This window comes from Staurois parvus, unplaced genomic scaffold, assembly GCF_062004578.1.
Source record: "Staurois parvus isolate SC_StPar_1 unplaced genomic scaffold, SC_StPar_1.0 ptg000978l, whole genome shotgun sequence".
Classification (NCBI taxonomy): Eukaryota; Metazoa; Chordata; class Amphibia; order Anura; family Ranidae; genus Staurois; species Staurois parvus.
Genome location: NW_028318774.1, coordinates 841237 through 865155, shown reverse-complemented (window position 1 = coordinate 865155; position 23919 = coordinate 841237). Strand labels below are relative to the sequence as shown.

At 43.1% G+C, this 23919-nt stretch overlaps 1 protein-coding gene across 8 annotated transcripts in view; it reads right to left on the bottom strand.

Moving 5' to 3' along the window:
* MARK3 (microtubule affinity regulating kinase 3) overlaps positions 1-23576 on the bottom strand; it is a 139462-nt gene extending 115886 nt beyond the window's left edge. For 3 of the 8 annotated variants that reach the window (XM_089657230.1, XM_089657232.1, XM_089657234.1), the window contains exon 1: positions 23049-23576. In XM_089657230.1, coding sequence (XP_089513356.1) covers positions 23049-23099 — 51 coding nt within the window. In that variant the 5' untranslated portion in view covers positions 23100-23576. The remainder of the gene's footprint in view (positions 1-23048) is intronic. The other 5 variants (XM_089657237.1, XM_089657236.1, XM_089657238.1 and 2 more) reach the window with 3 other exon arrangements.
* Positions 23577-23919: the final 343 nt, after the last annotated feature.

The window sequence follows — 23919 nt, the reverse complement described above, 5'->3', positions numbered from 1 at the left end:
CCATAAGGTAGTGTAAATTTTCCAAAATTTAATAAATGCACTCACAAAAATAGAAGAAAAAAAAAAAAAGTATTCACAATTCCACAACCACGATCAGGGCACTGTGGGTGCAACGCACAGGAACCTGCCCTGTTTACATCCAAATGGGTCCACTCATTGAGACCTGCGAATTCCTCTGCTGGGATGGCTGATGGGATCTGCAATCTTCCCATTCAGCCCGTTCTCTAGCTCCCTCATCACTTCCTCCAATGCTCGCCTCCAAAACTTCCCCAGAGCCTCTCTCATCCGCAGGAACCCTCTACACCACTCTGTCCAGCTATTCCCCGCACTCTGAAGGACTTTAGGCTATCCCCGAAAAACACAAAGTCTTCAGGGAAGGTTATCCTGCCTCACCCAAACAACTGAATTGTATGTTCTCCATCAACTCATTCCCACACATTTATTAGCAATCACCAGCGGGCCTTAAATATGGGTGTAACATGAAACATGATTAAAGGCAGGCCGAGCCTCAGTCTTCGCTTTGCAGCTTCAGGTCATCTAATTCGCAGCTTCAGGTTAGGTGATTTGTACTGTGGCAGCCCTCAAATCTATGACATACCTTTTCTTTTTACTAATACTATGCAGCGTTTTTCATGACACAGCACACCGCAACATGGTAGTGCATCACCGTGTGTCAGAGGTGTGTTGCCTTAGCGTGTTGGGGCACCAATGAAAGTGAATGGAACCGCAATGCATTAACACCTGCATGGTGCAAGTGGGCCCTAGAACCAAGGCCAAACATCCATAGACCAGGGGCGGACTGATCATTTGGAAACTCAGGCACTGCCCGAGGGCCCGGGGTCAGTAGGGGGCCCCATGAGATGCCCCTGGTACCTTTTTCATAGGCTTTTTTGAGTTTGGGCAAGGACACAGGGGCCCCATGATCCCCTATTGCCCGGGGGCCCCATGAGTTATCAGTCCGCCCCTGCCATAGACTGGATTGTAAGTGTGAGTATTTACAAACCTGTCTATCACTTAGCAGTAGATGCTATTCCTAAAGTGTTACTAAACCCACAACAGTAAAATCAGTCTGTATATGCAGTAAAGCATGCTTGTTATACTCACTGTGGAACCTAAGGGGTTAATCCTCTGCACTGTGCAAAAAGGGTGTTTGATCCTGTCTTCTCCGATCCTGCCATTCTTCCAGTGTCCCTGACTCATCTCCTGATAGAACAGAGCCTTGGGGGAAAGCTGCACATGCTCTGTGTGGTGTGTATTGCTAGTTTGTTTTTTTCTTGGGAGGGTGCATGTGATCGGAACAGGGCCAATCAGCACGGTCCAGACAGAGGATCAGGGGTCCTGCCTCCTAACAGGACAGTGAGAGAAGAATGAAAACTCCTCCTACATGTGCTCTGCTGGACACTGATAGAAGTCACAAGACTGCTATATACTGCCTATTTATGGTATTTAGCAGTCTACATTTACTAAAATAAATGCATTTCCATGTTCTGTGTACTGAGGGAGACCAGATATAGTGAATGCAGGGTCCAGGGAGAGCGGATATAGTGAATGCAGGGTCCTGGGAGACCAGATATAGTGAATGCAGGGTCCTGGGAGAACGGATATAGTGAATGCAGGGTCCAGGGAGAACGGATATAGTGAATGCAGGGTCCAGGGTTTAGTAACACTTTAAAAGCAGATCAGCAAGACGTTTTTTTCCCCATTTTGGATAAAGGAGGATTATAATTCCTGTCCATTTTTTTTTTCTTATTTGCGCCATCTGAGTCCCATTGGAGAGATTTACTTTCAATTTCTGTCCTATAGTCAAAACAAGAAGCGAGAGTAAATCCCTGCAAATAAAGGGAATCCCTAGGGCTCCCCCAGCTCACCAGAACTAGTGTCCCCATTGGAAGATTTCCGCTCTACTACTTTTCTGGGGACAACACAAACTTTTATTTTAATTTCACTTTCAATGATAATGGTAAGCAGGACAAATAGAGAGAGGGTAAATCTCCCCAACGGGGAACAGACAGCAATAAAAACTGGCATGTATTCTAACCCCTCTCCACTCTATCCAACACTAAACAACAGTTTTGCCTTTAGGAATACTTCAACATATTCCTATTTTATCCATTACCAGTGACAACAGCAAAACTTAAAGTTATTTCCTGGTTTTTTAGTTTAGCCCCACTGACTAGAAAGGTCTGGACCAGGTCAAGGTGTCCATTGTACACCAACAGATGTAAGAGAACTCCCATTCATCCCATCCACTGGATCCCTCATTTCCATGTGAGTGTGAACAGACTGGCGACGGACATGCACCTACCCATCACCCACATCGCGAGGGCACATCACTTAGTGAGGTCTGGTGCACTAGAACACTCCTATACTCATTGGAAGGAACCAACCTTTACAACATGTGGATTACAATAGGATAGCAATGGTATTTACTAAGCTTTTCAAATCAACATGACTGCACACGAGAGAGAAAGTAATTATTATTATTACACAGAATTTCTATAGCGCCAACAGTTTGCTCAGCGCTTTACAATATAATGGGACACAATACAGTTCAATACAAGAGGGATAGGAGGGCCCTGCAATAATCTGGACTTTATTTGGAGCATGGCGTTACACTTCAGGGCTCAAACTTGGTCTATCAATGGCACGTCTAACTTACATCCACCCTTGAATAACACTGTTCATTGATCCAGATTGCAACCGAAGTGAACAAAGCAGGGCACAGACATTATCAAAGCCATGCCTAGAAGTCTGTGGGATGCATAACTGACACTGTCATCTGCAAAGCTCTCCCCACAAAGCACTGACGCATTTCCTGACAGCTCAGAACACAGGCTTTGTAACCAGAGACTACAACAGACCCTACAGAAAACCCTCTAACAGGTAATGATATGGAGACTCTCTCATGTATTTTTACACAAGAAAAAAAAAAAAAAAAAAAAAAAACTACAAAGACCAAAACAAACTGCCAAAAGACAACATGCTTTGCAAATTCCACAGGAGTCTGACAAATATATTATGCAGAGATAATTAATTGTTGCAGGAATCGTCACACCAATAGAAACCACACAGTGCATACCTATTTGTCATCAAGACTAAAAATCTTCATTTTGATCATAACACGGTATGTGTTAAAGTTTTACTTGTACTTCTCACATAAAGAGGCAATGATCCCCAAACAAACATAAAAAACAAACAAAAACACAAGAAACAAAGCAGATTTGGCCATATGACACTTCTTGGGTATACCAGAAATCCTCATTTTGAATAGAACACGGTATGCGTTACAGTTTTACTTGTACTTCTCACATAAAGAGGCAATGATCCCTAACCAAACATAAAAAAAAAAAAACAACAAACAAAAAAAAAAAAGAAAACATAAGAAACAAAGCAGATTTGGCCATATGACACTTCTTCGGTATACCATGTAAAACAGGCAATCCACAGCGACAGGGAAGTATGGAGAGTTCTACCTGTGTTTTCCGCAGCACTTTGCAGAAACGCAGTACAGTCCCATTTAACATGATTTCCTATGGGATACGTTCAGATCTCCGCATTTTCACCCAGTCCGTTTTTTTGGAAAGGTTCAGGGACTTTTTTGAATGCAAAAAGTTGCATTTTTGGTTCTATAGACTTAAATGGAAAACATTGCAGAAATGCATGTAGTGCATGTTTGCCGTGTTTTTGATACGTTTTAAATCTGCTGAGTAACAAGAAAAAAAAAAACCTGCCAAAAACACAAAATGCAATGCAGAAAACGGCTCAAACGCACACTGCATAGGTGTGAACCTAGCCTTAGGTCTATACCTTCTTGAGCAGAGAATGGCTCAATTACACCTGCATATTTAATCTCTTGCTAAGATTTAACCAGTTATAAGTAGTAACTTCCTAACCCCCCCCCCCACAATGGGGGCGACCCTATTGTCCGCTATTAAGAGCGGTCATATCAGTACGGTTCTGACTTGGTCGGAGTCGCACCGATTTCTATAGTACATGCACTACTTTTGGTGCGATTTGCAGACATCTGTGTCAGATGCAGGGTGGATAAAAATCAACGATTTAAAAAAAAAAAAACGGATTTTTTTTTATTTAAATCGGTTCAGTGAATAGAAACAATATTTTTCTGATTGTTTGGAGTGGAATAGATCTGCACAAGAAGAAAGTGAAACTAAGTGTGAGGAGGAAGGGGCTGACAGTCTGTTTCTTAAAATATATATATTTTGTTTAGCCAAATTAGTTAAACATGGATGTTTAAGCAAATCACATATGCTGGAATGTTATTGTTTCAGTTGAATAAATCTATTTAAATTGTTATTATTAAGGTAATGATTATTTTTCTCCTTCCTAAGTACAACAGAAAAGTTGTCCAAATATGAATGATTAACCTATTAAACTGGGGATAAAAAAACTAATATGAAAAGTTGTTATTCTAAAAATCTTCATCTGCTTGCATATTAAAGTTATACCAGCAAGAATTAGTCTTTATGTAGAAAACTAGGATTTAAATCAAGCCTTACTGACTAGTGATTTAAATCGTGATTTAAATCCGTTTGATTTAAATCAAATCTACCCTGGTCAGATGTCCTGCAAATCGCACCTGAAATTGGCATCTCACCCGACTTTGAAATCGCGTGACTTCACTGCAAGTTGCACGATTTCAAAATTGGGCTTGATGTGACCGAGGCTTAAGCTACAACTACACAGGGAAATTTCAGTAGGTCAGCCATGCTACTAAAATCTTTAGTGATTTAGCAAATCAAAAGGAAACAAATGGCTCCTTGGGGATTAAAGCGACACATTTTGTTGTATCCATGATCAATTCTGTACTCCATAGGATTTTTATGCCTCTGTTCAGCAATAAACTATTACTAGCAATTAGTTGCAGCTTTAAAGCGTTACTAAAGGCTATTTTATCTATTAAATTAAGAAACATGTCATGTGGTATTAGAATGGTATTGCACAAAGCAGCCCTAAAACCCCTTTTCTCATGTTCCCTGCTGGCGCCATTTGCTCATCCTCTTCAGTGTCTGTTCCCATAGCAAGCGCTTACTATGGGGGCACACATGTGGGCTTGCTCCCAAGCCAGGCTTTGTATGTCTATAGACACACAGAGGTTGATTTTCTAAACCTGGAGAGTGCAAAATCTGGTGCAGCTCTGCATTGTACTTAATCAGCTTCCAACTTCAGTTTGTTCAATTAAACTTTCACAAAAAAAAACCCTGAAAGCAGATTGGTTTCTATGCAGAGCTGCACCGGATTTTTCACTCTCCAGCAAATTAAAGCTTAAATAAAGGAAATTTTTATATTTTTTTGTTTAGCATAGAGTGGAGGTGGATTAGAACCCCTATCAGGTTTTATTACAGTCTATGCCGCTGTTGGGGAGATTCACCCTCTATATGTCCTGTTTACCATTATTATTGAAAGTGTAAGTAAAAGAAAACTCCAAATTTTGTGTTGTCCCCAAAAAAGTAAAAGAAGGGAAATCTTCCAATGGGGGCAATAGTTCTGGTGACCTGGGGGTCTCCAAAAAATTCTATTAATTTGAAAGGATTTCCAGTCACTTCTTGTTTGACTATGGAAACCCTCCCTTGCTCTATCCAAATTGAGAAAAAAAAACACACACAAACTTTTGCCTTCGTTCTGCTTTAAACCCACAGAACCTGGCTCGGCCCAAACCCCTCCTCATTGGATCTGATTGACAACAGTAGGTGCCAATGGCTCCTGCTGCTGTCTCCATGTCCATTGAGGGGAGAGAGAGCACAGCAATTCAGCTCTTGAGGACAGCAATGGATTAAATTCAGGCTCAGGTAAGTAATTAGGGGGGCTAAAGGGGGGGAATCTCGGAAGATTTTTTTTTTTTTTTTTTAAAGAGGAACTTCACTCTCTCAATCAACATTGACCATTTTTAATTCTTATTCCGCTAGCATTAGTAGATAGGAAAGCATATCATATTTACTTGTTTTAAACTTTTTTTTTTAAATTTATATATTTCTTTAGTTACTTTCTGGTTTCTGGCCTAGGCAAATCAAGTAATGTATCCCATGAGTCTTCAGGAAGAAAGGAGGGGGGTTTTCTCAGCTAAGCGCACCCTTCTTCCTGTATGGGAATAGGGACTCCAGGAAGTAAATACTACAAGAACCATCTACTCTTATTCAGGATGGCAACAGCTAGAAATGCTGGAGGGGTTCAAAGTGATTTCTCAGCAAAATAAAGCATGGAGACATATGGACGGATGGGTGATTTTGCTTTAGATCTTAAAAAAAAAAAAAAACAGTGTTTTTGGTTTGTGATGCTCAGATGCAGTGCATTCCTGCTTTAATTGCAGAGAATGCATTAAAGCTTTACTAAACGCAGGACCCTGCATTCACTATATCTGGTCTCCCACAGTACACAGATTATGAAAATGCAATTATTTTAATACATATAAACAGCTAAATATCTTTTCTCGTCAGCAGTTAGAGCAGTCTTGTGACAACTTCTATCAGTATCCAGCAGAGCACTGGTTAAAGCTTGTTTTAATTCTCCTCTCACTGCCCTATGTGATTGCATAACCCATGACCCTCTGTCTGGACAGTTCCGATTGGCCCTGTGCTGATCGTGAGCACCCTCCCAAGAAAAAGAAAACTCTAGCAGTACACACCAAACTGAGCATGTGCAAAGTGCCCCCAAGGCTGTGTTCTATCAGGAGAAGAAATGGGGAATGTAGAAGGGGAGAATCAGAGAAGACGGGATTAACATCTTTTTTACACAATGAAGAGGATTAACCCCTTAAGTTCCACAGTGAGTATAACAAGCATGCTTTGCTGCATATACAGACTGATTTTACGGTTGTGGGTTTAGTAAGTTTAAAAACGACAGTAAACGCGGCCATCTAAATTCTTACAATCAATGTAGCCAGCATACAAAAGCTTTTCACATCATTCTGCCGTATTAATTATCCACCTCGGATGCTTCTTACTATTATTTATTTTGATTTTCATCCTTCCCATTCGGCACCAAGTTATCTGCTGTCTTCTGCCTCCACAATGTATATTGCTTTGGCCCTGTTAGCAATGGCCGCAATCTCGCACATGCGCACTATATGTTAGCCAAGCCTCACACGGGGATTTTTACGGCAACCAAGTCCGGCATGTCTACGAATCAACACCAGCGCCTAGTTTATGATGTGCGTTTAGAAAGAAAAAAAAAGTAGACTACAGCCAACAAGTGATGTACAGTACTTTTATGGCCACCCTTCTTGTCCTGTGGTCAGAGCCGCTGTTGACATCCCCTTGTGACGTAGAAAGTCACATGGGGTTTTTCAGGAAGTTGTGAATGGGCCTAGTATATATACTTCTGTCTGTCATTCTCAGAGTGGATTAGATATTTTGTTCCCTAACCCTACAGCTGGTTATTAAGTGTTCTTGCATGGCGACCACTTACGGTTATCTCACATGTATATTATTATAGCTAAATTTACCACCCTAACTCCTCCCACAGTTTTTACACTACATAGACAGTAATATACGGAAACGTGCGGATTGTTCCCGATTGGTGTGCTATTACTTTGTGGAACGTTTCGCCGAATGGTTCACAAAATATCGGCGTTTTTGTGCTGAAATTGGTCCCATAGGTATGAATGGTGGAATGTTCAAAGCTAGAGTGGGAGCTGACAAAAGCTAGAGTGTGAGCTGAAAAATCAGGACATGATTTCTAAACTGCCATCACTCCCTCATTTTTAAGCTCACCTACACAAATCTTACATCAAAATGATCAGCTATCCCTGCTGCCACTAAGAATGCTCACGGCTAAGCCATAGTCCTGATAGTTTTCACATAATGACCATTTGTTTGCAACTCACGCTGCCCATTGACATTCATTGAAACTCCACTCTAGCCACCTCAAATTTAAAGGGCAATTTCTAAACTGTGCCTGTGCCTTCATTTTCGATATTTCAGACACATACTATACATACAAAAGTAGGTCTGGGTCTTGTGATTATCACAATTTAAAGCTCTTCAGTGTAGGATTTATCATTTTTAAACTACAACCGTTTGAAGATGGCAACTGCCAGTGAAGTGAGCAAGTTGGAGCAGTGTGTTTTTAACCGCTCTTCTCTGCCCTTGCTGTAGAATGAGTTGCCATAGGAACCCAGGTGTGTGAGCAGGCAGCAGAGTGACAAAAGCTAGAGTGTGAGCTGAAAAATCAGGACATGATTTCTAAACTGCCATCACGCCCTCATTTTCAAGCCCACCTACACAAATCATATATCAAATCATTCAGCTATCCCTGCTGCCACTAAAAAATGTCCACGGCTAAGCCATAGTCCGGATAGTTTTCATAATATGACCGTTTGCAACTCATGCCGCCCATTGACATCATTGAAACTGCACTCTAGCCACCTCAAATTTGAAGGGCAATTTCTAAACTGCAACTGTGCCTTCATTTTTAATATTTCAGAGACATACTATGCATCAAAATGTAGGTCTGGGTCTTGTGATTCTCACAATATAAAGCTCTTCGCTGTAGGATTTATAGTTTTTAAAACTACGACCATTTGAAGACGCCAGTGAAGAGAGCAATTTGCAGCAGTTTGTTTTTAACCGCTCTTCTCTGCCCTATTTGAAATCTAATTTTGAATTCATGACAGTTTGGCCGGCTTCTGGTTAAAGGTTTGGAAATAAGTTTTCTACAGTAGAGAGTATTTGAGGTGATAATGCTGCTAATGTTTTTATAAATGTATGTTTTAATGTAACTGTGAAGCACTTTGGGCAACAACATTGCAATTAAATGTGCTATATAAATAATTCAAAGTTGAAATGCATTTCTCACTCTATCAAGCTTGCCATGTGCACTTTTTAAATTTGATCAATTGGTTAGTGTAAGGTTTACTATCTTTACTCACTCCAAACACTCCACACAGTTACTCTGCCCACTCCATAAAGTTACTCTGCCCAGTCCAACCTTTTCACAGTTACTCCAGCCACTCCAACCACACAACAGTTACTCCGCCCACTCCACCCAGTTACTCCGCCCACTCCATAAAGTTACTCTGCCCAGTCCAATCTTTTCACAGTTACTCCAGCCACTCCAACCACACAACAGTTACTCCGCCCACTCCACCCAGTTACTCCGCCCACTCCAGTTGTAGACTACTGGTGGAGGCAAGCGCACTTCACACAATTTCCCCAGAAATTGTAGCCTTTCTAGTTTATATTTACCACTGCATAGAAATATTCAAGAATAAGTGTCTTTTTTAACTTTACATATTAACTAAATTATACACCAAACTTTTGAGGTTTTAATCTGATTAACCGAAAAAATAAATCGAGCCAACTAATCTTATATGAAAATAAATCGCTAGTTGCAGCCCTAGCTGAATGTAAAGCAAGCATCAATGTCTATTGCTTAGGAATGGTTTTATTGGAGGAAAGTTACAATGTAGAGTTTATGAACACTTTAACCTCCCTAGCGGTCTGATTATGTCCATATTTCTGTGCTCAAAGCGGTACACTTTTTTGTATGGAAATACGTATTTTTTTTATTGTAGGCCTGTAATTTTTAGGAATAACTCACTGAAATCTGTCAGAACAAGAGTCTAGTAAACATCCCGGGTAGGATAAAATTTGAAACACGAAATCATAAATTATAATTTAATAATCATAAAACATATAATAAATTTAATTAAATAATATAATCAAACCAAAAACACTGAAATGTGAAATATAGCGCCAAGTTCACACATCACTGAGCAAAGTCGCAGAATCGTTTTCAGTGTCTGATGACAAATTCCCCCACGAATCATTATCACTCAATTCTGCAAGTGGTTCTGATTTACTATCGCTGTTCTCTAGCTGGTCTAAAACCGATTTTGACCTAAAGGGACGCTTTTTGGACGCCATGGACATTTCTCAGTTTCCAGGCAGAAAGAACAGTAAAAATGCAGGCAGGGCGCAGGACAAAGCACTCGGGACAAAATGTATGTGAAATGCTTTGATACAGTAATGTTTTACTATGTGATTTTAGTGTATTTAGTGAATGTCACTTTTTGTCATTCAAATTTCCCGCCATTCCGTCCCCGTATATCCCGACGCTCACAGGGGATGGAACCCAGAAGACAGATGCTGGCATCGACTGGAGGACATTGCTGGGGACACTGCAGGGGGACATCGCGGGAGCGCAGGACAAGTTAAGAGAAGAGATCCTGGAGCAGCTCTGCATGGTAAGCCAGAGTGTAGCTCGGGGTTACTGCTTGTGGTGCTGAAACTTTACTCCGAGCTACACTCGGGAATACCGCCAGGGAGGCTACAGCTGGACCTCAGCAGACCTGCGTCCACCTATATCCTCCCACATCCAATCAGGTCAGTAACAGAGGACCAGGATGCAAACTACTTGTTCCCAGCCCTACATACCCACATATGGGCAGATAGGGCCCTCCTAACCCTCTTGTATTGAACTGTATTGTTGCTGTATTGTCTCCCGTTATATTGTAAAGTGCTGAGCAAACTGTTGGCACTATATAAATCCTGTATAATAATAATAATAATAATAATATACATGGATGCATGTCTGGTTACATTTGACCACCAATAGGAATACATCGCAGTCCGTTTTTGATTCATGTAATCACAGGTCAAAAAATGGACCACCACAATGCCTGCATAAAAGAGGTCTTAAAGATACCCGACAATATCTGGCGCTTGTATGGGCAATAACAAAATTACAATTAAAAATAAAAAAAAAAAAAGTCTACTAAAGAGATTGCAATCCTTAAAAACTTTATATAAAGCACAAAAAAGTAAGGGATAGAAAAGTGGACTAAACAGTCACGGTCTCTGTCTCAAGAATTGTGCACACCCACTGGGGTCAGTAGGGAGGGAGGGAGGCAGGCAGGGGTGCAACACTCCTCTTCTTAAATTTTCAATTTGTTTCATATTATTGAGAATACAAGAATAGCAGCACACCCATTACACCAAGGTTGGTGGGAACATTGCCAGAAAGATTGTGGGTGATTTGGCCTCCAAGTCCTCCAGAATTACAGGAAGCCATTGGCTGACTCATTGCACCAGACTCCACCTATAACTAAAATAATGGCTATCCACATCTGAAATATCACTTTTGGGTTGCATGGACTCAAACCACAGCATTTTGAAAAATTGAGTCTAAAAACATCATCCTAGCAATATTATCCATAAATAGTCCTTATCAAAGCCAAAGGATCAGAGAAGGGCCTTAAACTGCGAGATTGGGGAAGGAGAGGGGGGGGGAGGGGGATAGTTCTGTTTTGTGAAATAAACCATATATTACAGTGACGCTCGTTTAAAAAAAAAAAAAAAACGCATGTTAAGAGTGCATGAGATCAAAGTTTTACAAGAAGACTTTAGCTGTGTGTAAGGCTGGCCATAGACGGGCCATTTATCGGCCGAATTGTTGGCCAATAAAACGGAAAATCGGTCGTTGCCGTCACCTATGCTGCCACCAATGTCCACGAAAAATGGCCGTTTTTTTGTGGATTTTCCAGCATGACCGATAAAAATAAACGAGAAGATTTGCGAAAAATGGCCGATGGGCTGGCCCCACCAACGGCGTGAACATCGGTCGATTTTTCGTGCAGACGCAAATTCGGAAAATAAATGACCCATCAATGGCCTGCATAAAAAAGGACATCTGTTAATGACAGCTGCAATCTGCTCACTACAGGACAGTTCTATCTCACCTCCACTTCATACAAATATGCCTCACAAGGAACACACAACCCAAATGTGAACAAAACCCATTTATACGGAGTTAGCGAGAACACGAGGATGATCAATAAAAGAATGAAAAAAGCTGTTGCCCATAGCAACCAGACGCTCATCTTCCCTGCGCACTTTGTAATGAAAGAGAAGACCGATAGGTTGATATCACAGCTGCACTGTTTTTCTATTCATCCAAACCTTGGTGTATCTTGCCATTTGGTGCTGCATTTACCAGTTCAATGAACGGACCGCAATCACGTTTGGGTTCATTCACACCATTTCCTAGGAGTTTCACACTCAGGAAGTCACTCGTCTTGCTGCCCACAATGTAGATGTTCATACTTCTGAGTAGGTGACCCTGTGTTTCCAGAGATCCTTCCAAGCTGCTGCCTCAAATTCAGCCCAGTAAGAAGCCATGCCCCGCACAAACTGTAAAATATGTATTTATTTGAACATATTGATTTCAGTAAGGGCTTGTCCACACTTCACTTCTTCCCCTATAGCGTTTGACAGGCGTTAAGCGTTTGGGGAGCGTTTTTAATGCTCCCCAAATGCCCTATGCGCAGTTTTGAGGCATTTATAAGGAGTTTTCCAAGAGTTAAAACCGCATCTCAAACGCCTGTAATGAGGTTAATGGCATTTACGCCGCGCACACACTGAAGATGCCGGCCTCCGGGAATACAGGACGGCCGGTGAAACAGGCTGTGGGGGGGGGGGGGGGGGGGACACACCGCGGGACCGAGGGACAGGTAAGTGGCTGTTTTTTTTTTTTAAAGTCAGCAGCTACAGTTTTTCTAGCTGCTGACTTTTATTTTTTGACAGCGTCAGTGGAACTCCGCTTTAATCGCACCTTTGCTGACATTCACTCTCCCTATTTAGTATCCTATATTTTCGGAATGGTAACTCTATAACACAAACTGACGCACTTTCCCATGTGGTCTGCACTGTCCCTATAAACAAAGGGATTATCTGTATTGTGCGATTCATTTCAGTTTTTCACAACAAACTCTGAATCAGCAAGTGAGCAACACGTGTTTTGTGCTCTCCTCTTTGATAGATACTGTAGGCGACATCTGTCATACCTTACACTCAAATCACCAATAATCCTGGAACATTGGCGCCAAGCTACGTGGTTTGTAAAAGCTTCCTATAGTCACTGTGCTTAGACTGAAGTCCTTGTATTCAGCAATGCAGTAAACACTTACACACATCTATGTGTACAAAAAACACGATATAGTAAAACAGCGGAGGTCCCACAAGCACGGTTACAGTGAGATCAGGGAATAGAATCCATACAGGCTTGTCTCCATCCATCTGCAATACCCACTGACATAAAAGGCAGCCAATCCAAATCAGAACAGCCCCCAGTCCGCTCTTCCAATAGTCTGGCCAAAGATGTAGACAAACACAGATCATTACGTCCCCCATTACATGGCCGGTGCACCTCCCTATAGAATGGCAGCATCCAGCCGTCACCCTGAAAGGTGAACATACTTTATAGGGCTCAAACAGCTAATCCACATTGATTATGAAAAGAATTGACCACTATTTTCATAATTGATTAGTTGGTCAGCTGATTACTTGGCCTGCATACAGATGCATTATTTGTTTACATATCAGAAAATACAGTGCAGCACACATACAGCTCAGTACACCGTTCATACATGTCCGTATACACAGTGCAGCACACATACAGCTCAGTACACCGTTCATACAGGTCCGTATGCACAGTGCAGCACACATACAGCTCAGTACACCGTTCATACAGGTCCGTATGCACAGTGCAGCACACATACAGCTCAGTACACCGTTCATACAGGTCCGTATGCCCAGTGCAGCACACGTGCAGCTCAGTACACTGTTCATACATGTCCGTATGCACAGTGCAGCACACGTACAGCTCAGTACACCATTCATACATGTCCGTATGCACAGTGCAGCACACATACAGCTCATACACCGTTCATACATGTAAGTGTCTGACAACCTGTGAATGTGAACAAGCCAGTGACTGGATCAGACCTACCTTTTGTTACACAAAGTCACAGGTTTTTATTGTGGAGAATTACAACCTTGGGCAAAGTGTGGACCAGTCACTGGCATCCTAACAGCCAATGACATCGCTGGTTAATGAGGATGTCAGGCTCCTTTACAGAATCCTTGTTCGCCCCTGTCAGCACTGAGGTCATGTTAGAGAAGAGAAATGCTAGAATATTAGTCAGTACTAGACTGCAAAGTTGGAGGAATACATACCCCCCAATTTTGGGTACCCGATGTGTGTGGATGCTGCTGCGATATGTAAAACTATTCATTTATTTTTTTAAATTTTAGAATGGGGTGCCTCGAGATTGTGCATTATTTTAAAGGCTGCCTTGACTGAATAAAGGTTGAGAAACAATGTTCTATACTTTGCGTCTCGCTATAGGAGAACTCTAAACTTTACTTCAGGGTTTGCTATAGGGGCACTCTGATGGCAGGAGGAGCTGGTGGGGGACCCCAGAAGAGGAGGATCAGGGCTGCCATGAACAAAACCATTACACAGAGCAGATAAGTATGACAAGTTTTTGGTTTATAAAAAAAAAAAAAAAAAAATCCAACGTTTACAATCAAAGGGCTCTGTGCAGTGAAGATCAGTATCTGACCCAGTGAAGCTGGAGGCTGACAGGCTGGAGGATATAATAAAGCATTACAATTAACTTAAAAGTAAACGTTTACCATTTATTGTGCATTATATTTAAAATTATTCTATCCATGCAAACAGGTCTCAGGCTCTGTTCACGATTCTGCCCGTGAACCCAAAACGCTCTATAAAACTGACAAATCGCACCACGCTTTTTCAGGTGCCATTCATTTCCAATGGCATCTAAATGCCGCTGCAATTCTGCCACGATTGTTGCGTGACACAGCACAGCAGGCGACCAGAGACTGCGGACGCAGCACGGCAGGCGACCAGAGACTGCGGACGCAGCACGGCAGGCGACCAGAGACTGCGGACGCAGCACGGCAGGCGACCAGAGACTGCGGACGCAGCACGGCAGGCGACCAGAGACTGCGGACGCAGCACGGCAGGCGACCAGAGACTGCGGACGCAGCACGGCAGGCGACCAGAGACTGCGGACGCAGCACGGCAGGCGACCAGAGACTGCGGACGCAGCACGGCAGACGACCAGAGACTGCGGACGCAGCACGGCGGACGACCAGAGACTGCGGACGCAGCACGGCAGACGACCAGAGACTGCGGACGCAGCACGGCAGACGACCAGAGACTGCGGACGCAGCACGGCAGACGACCAGAGACTGCGGACGCAGCACGGCAGACGACCAGAGACTGCGGACGCAGCACGGCAGACGACCAGAGACTGCGGACGCAGCACGGCAGACGACCAGAGACTGCGGACGCAGCACGGCAGACGACCAGAGACTGCGGACGCAGCACGGCAGACGACCAGAGACTGCGGACGCAGCACGGGAGATGACCAGAGACTGCGGACGCAGCACGGGAGACGACCAGAGACTGCGGACGCAGCACGGGAGACGACCAGAGACTATGCCAGTCATTAAAGAGTCCCTAAAAATTAGAAACAATGGCTTTGAAATGACAGCTCAATTCTTTAAGGACCCGTGGGTGTATGCCATCTGGCCCGGGTGCTTTATTTACCTTTATTGTGTCTAAATATTTCTGGATCATATCACATATCAATGTGGATCATCTGGAGCTGTGTCAGTATCATGCACATTACGGACAAGAGCTCCCCCATGCTCCTTTGTATACACAGAGCTGCAGAAGGTATTTAATAAATTTGCCTTCTCTTTGTCCCCCGTCACCCACTTTAGATTACTTTGTAAAGGGCCTACATGCTCAGACCGGACCTTTTTACTATTAATATATTTGAAGACTTTTTGGGGGTTTGTTCCTGCTATGTTTTGTAATCTGTCGTTCGTTTTCAATCTTTATTTCCTTGTTGCGTATTCTGTTATATTCTTTGTAATGTTTAAACAATGATAGCGTTCCTTCATTTTTAGATTTAATATTATCTATAGCTTTTTTAACTTTGGCTGTAAACCACATAGGTTTGATTTTTAGCCTTTTAAACTTGCTGCCCATGGGGATATATTTTGCAGTGTGTTCACAGTTGCAGCCCTAAGGAGAAGCAAAGAATCATGAGAGAAAATGTGTTTTCAAGCATTTATACTGAAATCTATGGAGCCAAAACACACAAATATGCCCCAAAAGGAGATCCTGTATTTTTTTCAAGCTTTATATGACAAGTTTCAAGCAGCACATCACTTAGGTGTGAAAGGGGACCAATGAATATAATGGGAATCATGATGCTGAGCACTGAATAACTTGAAGTGACTGTCCTTCAAATTGCTTTGTTGTTAGATGAAGTTTCTTCTGAAACTGAACACTTCCATGCATGTCAATCTCATGTGTCCCCTGCTGTGCTCAAGTGGTTCCTCCCATCAACCCACACATCATTACAGCAAACAATAGCTATACAGGGTAGGCAGGAGCACTGTAATCCAAGAAATCACCGCAAATGAGGTTTCTGAACAATATAAAACCTGGAGAAAAAAAAAAAAAAAGGTTTTTGGAAAACTTCTTTCATCCAGGAATGTTTTGAATGAATCCATGTAAAACAAACTATGTTGCGTAGTGTATCCAACCTCTGCGCAGGGACTGTTCAGCCAAAATATGGACAAGATTTGAAATAGACAAGCAAAAAGGACTAAAAAAATTGCCACGTCATGGGAAAAGGCATCTTCTCCAAGAAACCACAGAGCAATCGCAATGCTAGTTTTATGGTATCTGTACAAAAAGGATGCCACAATGCTGACAGGTACACCTGCATAAATCAGGTCTGGATTGAGGAGCTCACACAATGCAGCGGTATAAGGCTTCATGTACATGAGCAGCTCCTAAAATTCAAGTTTAGGAGCTTTTGGCATTTTTTTTGCCAAAACTCCTAAACTCAACTCCATAAAAGCCTGTGTGTCCATGTACACATACGCCTTTATCGGGGTTTAGGAGCTGCCGTGTTTAGGCAAGGTTAAACCTCCCTCTCCTGAACGCGGAAGAATCACGCTCAGGATAAGAACGTTCTGACTGCCTATCGTGGGTAAACGCAAAACACAGCAAAAATGTCGTAGCACGATTTGCGTTTTCCCACAGCCAGCAGTCAGGGTAGGCTCGTGTACATGGAGCCTAAGAATATCGTAGGTCACAGCCTTAAAAATTAAGTTCCCCTTAAAAGGTGAACTTATCTTTTAAGCTGGCCTTACATGGATTGGAATTCAGTTGGTTCAACAGGGACAGGCCTCATTTTAACCCATGTATGGGCAGATTGGTTCTACAGAAGTCAATTTGCTGATCAGTGTATTCCTATGGTGGGGGAAGTCTCCCCACTGTCAGAACGATGGCAAAGTGGAGAGGATTTCCTTATCCACCTCAAATGTGTGGATGGGGGAATTGAGTCTTTTTCTTTTTTAAATAGCCAGCTGAACAAAAAAAGAACTTATGCAGGTCATAGACGGGGAGAAAACTGGCCGTTTTTTTAACAAAAAAAAAACTAAAATCGGTCATTCAATAGGCCGACGTTACCACCAACAGGAAAAAAAAAAAAAAAAAAAAAAAACGGCCGATTTTCTTCCCGTCTACAGCTAGCATTTAATTGCTTCTGTCCCTGCAGAGAGCTCCGCTATTATATTTGACATGAAAAAGTATTGCGGCTGCAACATTGTATCTATTTGTATCCATTTCGGATACAGATGTTTTTTCGAATACAAATAGATACATTGTTGCAACCGCAATACTTTTTCATGTCAAATATAATAGCGGACTGGAATTCTTCTTCTCTCTTCTTTCTCCTCTTCTCATTTTTTTTTCTTATTCTTATAATTTTTTTTCTTCTTTTTCTTGCAGGTCACGGCTCATGAGCAGATTTTTTATCGGTAAAAAGATTGGCCGATTTGCCCATCATTGCTGCGAAAATCAGCCGATCGGCCGATTTTTTTCCAACTTTACCGATCAAAAAAATCTGACAAAATCCAGAAAAACGGCCGACCAATTAACCCATTAACGGTGCAAAAATCAGCCGATTTTTTTTTCGGCCAAAAAATAGACCAATTTTCGACCCAACTATGGCCTGCATTATCTATAGGCTTCTAAGGGGAGCTCCAGTCTAACTTGAAAAAAATAAAAGTAAGCAGCTAGGCGGTTGGAGCGGAAACCTGACAAAATTGGGTACGCGATCCCCAAAAGTGCCAATTCCTCATGGGGAGCAGGGGACCAGTCCTTAAACTGAAACTTCCCCTTTTGGGTGGTGCTCCGCTTTTAAGGCAAGCCAATGTATAGATTTCTCGCTTTCAACCCATGCTGAAGGAGAATTCTAAACAGCATAAACAGAGAAAGTCTCCCCTGCCAGTTACTCTGTTCTGGGGGCTGCCAACCATAGCTGTCTAAATACCCGAACAGTGACGCCATACGACTGGAAGCAGTCAGGACTTGTTGACACTAACAATCGTGTTATCCCTGTGCCTGCGTGGGTTTCCTCCCACACTCCAAAGACATGCTTGTAGGTGAATTGGCTCCTGTCTAAATTGCCCCTAGTATGTGTATGTATGAATGGGAGTTAGGGACCTTAGATTGTACACCCCTTGAGGGTTAGGGACTGATGTGACTGTATAATACGTATGTAAAGTGCTGTGTAAATTGACAGCGCTATATAAGTACTTGAAATAAATAAATATACATGGCCGCCAGTGTGCGCTGGGAGGAATAGTGCCAATATGCCAATTCCAGCGTATAATTTTTATTTTGTTAGAACTTTGACAATGCAAATGATCAAATGGGATTTCTTAATACCAGCTCACCGATTTCTGCTCTTAGAGCTTTTTCCGAATTATATGACATTTACCTCTTTATGACTGACAACCGATTCACACACGGAGACCATGATCAGGAGATCAACAAGCCATGGGACCATCAACAAATGTAAAACCTAGTACATCTCAGCCCTTGATATACGAGATTAGAGCTGCACACCTTCAAACAAGACCATGCTTCCAACTCGGGTATCCTATGGCATGAGGAGAAATCCCTTTGATGACCCCAGATCTCAGCAACCCAATGAACTATAAGGGTCCATGCATACTGGACAAAAAAAAAAAAAAGAAAGAAAAAAAAAAAAAAAGGTACATCTTCTATTGTTTCAGCACCCAAAAAAATATAAGAAAGGCTGTTTGAATAATCAGGCCCCAAAAAAATTAATCCCAGAACCCAACATGGGCTACATCCAACAAAGTAAGTGGTGTGACTATTGAGGGCCCTGAAATTTAAATTCCTTGAACACACCCCAGGGTACAAATATCTCCTGTTACAGAACCCCAAAAGAAAGTGATTCCCCCAAACACCCAACAAAGGGAACAGTGTGACCTTGTTACAAGTGACAGGAGATGTCAAACCTATGTCAACATTCATTTTGTTCATACAGCAATCCCCCAAAAACCCAACATAGTGAGTGTGACCAGAGACCAAGAATTTAATTCTAGATCCCGCAACACACCCCTGGGTACAAATAGATTGTGTTAAAATCCATAGAAGAAAGACTCATTACATAAATAGGCCCCCTAAAAATGATTTCCAGGACATAACATGGGCTTCAGCCCCACCACAAATGACAGAAGACGTCAAACATACATGTTCATCTTTGCTACTGTACCCCAAAATACAGCAATCCCCCAAAACCCAACAAAGTAAGTGATGTGACCATTTACAGCCCCGAAACGTAATTCTAGATCTCTCTAGGCTCCCCAAAAATGTATCCCAGGACCCAACATGGGCTTCAGCTCCCTCCGCACACCTAGCTATAAGTGTCAGAAGACATCAATCCTATTTCAATGTCCATATTCCTTTGTTACTAGACCCAAAATCCCAACAAAGTGATTTGTGTGACCATTTAGTGCCCCAAAATTTGAATCCTGACCCCTCAACGCAGCACCGGGTGCACATAGTTCATGTCACAAGGCTCCAAAATACAGAAATTCCCCCAAAAACAAACTGAATGGGGAGACTATTAATAACCTCAAGATCCCAACAAGGTGAACAGCATGATCATTTAGGACCCCACAATATAATTTTTGATCCCTCGTTGCAGCCCAGGTACAAACAGATAAATATATATATTTATATTAAAGGCTCACTGAATAATCAGTCCTCCCAAAAAAGGAATCCTAGAACCAAAGATGGGCTTTAGCTCCAGTGCAAGTGACAGAAGACGTCAAACCCATATCAATGTTCATCTTCCTTTGTTATTGCACCTTAAAATATAGTGATCCCCAAAACACAACAAAATGAGTGGTTTGACCATTTAGAACAATGAAATGCAATTCTAGTTCCCTCTAGTCTCCTCCTAAATGAATCCCAGGACCTAACATTGGCCTCAGCCCCCTCTGCATACCTGGCTACAAGTGAAAGAAGATGTCAAACCTATGTTAATGTTCAGCATCGATTGTTACTGTACCCCAAAACAGTGACTCCCCAAAAGCCAAAAGGAATGGGGTGACCATTTAGAGCCTCTAAAAGTAATTCTAAATCTCTCTAGTCTCCTCAAAAATGAATCGCAGGACCCAACTTGGGCTTTAGCCCCTTCACACAGTTACAGGTGACATTAGACATCAAACCAATGTGAATGTCCATATTCCTTGGGGCACCAAAATACAGAGATACCCAAAAACCCAACAAAGTGAGCGTCGAGAGCCAGTTTAGCCCCCCAAAACCCAGACACCTCAAACACAGACCCAGGTACAAATAAATCACGTTACAGTACCCCAAAATACAGTGATTCCCCAAAATCAAACGGAACGGTGAGAGCGTTCAGAACCTTGAAAACCAAACGAGGCGAGCGGCATGACCATTTAGAACCTCAAAATAATTCTTGATCCCTCAGTGCAGCCCCAGGTACAAATGGACCACAAAACAAGACCTCAAAAAATACAGTGTTCCCTCAAAACCTGAAAGAATGAACAGTGACACTATTTAGAACCTCAAAAAAGGTTAACAGCGTGACCTTTTAGAACCACAAAATATCCTTCTTAACTCCTCAGCACAGCCCAAGGTACAGACAAATCAAGTTACAGGACCCCAAAATGCAAAGATCACCCCCAAAACCTAACAGCGAGACCGTTTAGAGCCTCGAAAACCCCTAAAAATGAGCGGCATGACCATTGAGAACCTCAAAATAATGCTTGACCCCTCAGCGTAGCCCCGGATACAAATAGATCACATTACAGGACCCCAAAATACAGTAATCCCCCCCCAAAAACCTGAAAGAATGAAAAGTGAGACTATTTAAAACCTTAAAAACCCAACAAGGTGAACAGCATGACCCTTTAGAATCCCAAAATATCAATAACCCATCAGCACAGCCCCAGGTACAGACAAATCAGGTTACAGGACCCCAAAATGCAACGATTACCCACAAAACCCAACAGTGAGCAGTAAGACTGTTTATAACCTCAAAAACCCAACAAAATTAGCAGCATGACCATTGAGAACCTCAAAATAATTCTTGATCCCTCAGCGAAGCCCTGGATACAAACAGATCACGCTTTCATGTTTTAGGGGGGGGATCACTATATTTTGGGGTTCTGTAATGTGAACAGTGAGACTATTTAGAACCTTAAAAACCCAACAATGTGAACAGCATGACCCGTTAGAATCCACAAATATTCTTGACCCCTCAGCACAGCCCTGGGTACAGACAAACCAGGTTACAGGACCCCAAAACCCAACAAAGTGAGCAGTGAGACCGTTTAGAACCTCAAAAAGCCAACAAGATGAGCGGCATGACCATTGAGAACCTCAAAATAATTCTTGCCCCCTTGGCGCAGCCCTGGGTACAAACAGATCACAATATAGGACCCCAAAATACAGTGATTCCCCCAAAACCTGAAATAATGAACAATGAGACTATTTAGAACCTTAAAAACCCAATCAGGTTAACAGCATGACCCTTTAGAACCCCAAAATATAATTCTTGACCCCTCAGCGCAGTGCAGGTACAGACAAATTAGGTAACAGGACCCCAAAATGCAGAAATCACCACCAAAACCCAACAAAGTGAGCAGTGACACCGTTTAGAACCTCAAAAACCCAACAAGATGAGCGGCATGACCATTGAGAACATCAAAATAATTCTTGACCCCTCAACGTAGTGCCGGGTACAAATAGATCACATTACAGGACCCCAAAATACAGTGATCCCCCCTGAAACCTCAAAGAATTAACAGTGAGACTATTTAAAACCTCAAAAACCCAAACAATGTGAACAGCGTGACCCTTTAGAACCCCAAAATATAATTCTGCACACCTCAGCACAGCCCTGGGCACAGACAAATCAGGTTACAGGACCCCAAAACCCAACAAAGTGAGCAGTGAGAACATTTAGAACCTCAAAAACACAAGATGAGCGGCATGACCATTGAGAACCTCAAAATAATTCTTGACCCTCAGCGCAGCCCCAGGTGCAGACACATCCGGTTACAGGACCCCAAAATGCAGCGATCACCCCCAAAACACAACAAACCAAGCGGTGAAATAGTTTAGAACCTTGAAAACCCAACAAGATGAGCGGCATGACCATTGAGAACCTCAAAATAATTCTTGACCCCTTGGCGCAGCCCTGAATGCAAACAGATCACAATATAGGACCCCAAAATACAGTGATCCCTCCAAAACCTGAAATAATGAACAGTGAGACTATTTAGAACCTTAAAAACCCAATCAGGTGAACAGCATGACCCTTTAGAACCCCAAAATATCATTCTTGACCCCTCAGCGCAGCCCCAGGTACAGACAAATCAGGTTACAGGACCCCAAAATTCAGCGATCACCCCCAAAACACAACAAAGTGAGCGGCGAGCCCGTTTAGAACCTCAAAAACCCAACAAGATGAGCGGCATGACCATTGAGAACCTCAATAATTCTTGACCCCTCGGCGCAGCCCTGGGAACAGATAGATCACATTATAGAACCCCAAAGTACAGTGATTCCCCAAAAAACCTGAATGAATGAACAGTGGGAGTATTTAGAACTTTAAAAACCCAACAAGATGAACAGCAGGATCCTTTAGAACCCCAAAATATCATTCTTGACCCCTCAGCGCAGCACCGGGTACAGACAAGTCGGGTTATAGGGCCCCAAATATGGCGATCACCCTCAAAACCCAACAAAGTGAGTGATGTGACCCTTTTAATCCCCGAAAAGTAGTTGTGGACCCCTCAGCGCCCCCCGGGGTACCAACAGTCGGAACTGGGGTTCGGTAGACTTACGTTTTCGGTGTCGCGCTCGTTGACGGTGGGCAGAGGGGTTCTGGTGGACATGGCGTTCCCTTGTGGTGGTCGGTGATGGAGGAAGCGGTGGGGATAGTGGTTACAGATCAGATCCCCGGTGTGAAGCTGGAAGGACGGGGCTCTCACCGCAGCTGACACCCTGGGGTCTCCCGGGGACTCATTCTCTACACACAGCGCTGAGGACGGAGCTCACATCCTCCTCTCTGGGCACAGCGCAGCCAGGAGAACGGCCACAGGGCAACCAATCACACAGGCCCCGGGTGAAGGGTTCCTGGGGCGAGGCTCACACACTCTCCCGGGCCGGGAGGCAGCCTAGGCCGCTGTCGCTGTACGCCGAGCCCGGATGGCTGCTCGGGCTTCCCTGAACATCTGGGGGCGGCCGCCGGTGTCTCTTCCCCCCCCCGGTTGGACCGCTCTGCCCCCTCCGTGCTGCTACTACACCATCCAAGATGGCCGACCCGCTTCCTCCGGACGGATCCGAACAGCCTAGCCCTACAGCCGCCGGAAATGACGCCGCCTCCGTCGGCAACGCTGATTGGGGGCGGGATAGAGTGCGGGTTAAATGTTGTTGCTAGGGGCGACTGGCGCAGCTAGAGGAGGGAAGTGGGGGCGTTACCCGGAGCAACCAATCGCGTTGCAGCTGGGTTTGTTGCTGCAAATGCTGGAAATAAAGGGACGCATCTGATTGGTTGCTATAGGCAACACAGGAGGCCGTAAAGCCAAGGAGATGTAAACACAATCACGAAGCTCCCGTACATGCTGGACTTGTTCCGGAAGTCGGGTTCAGGGTTGTTTAATGTTCATGTTTTCTGTATTTTGAATTCAATAAAATAATATCCGGTAATGTGAT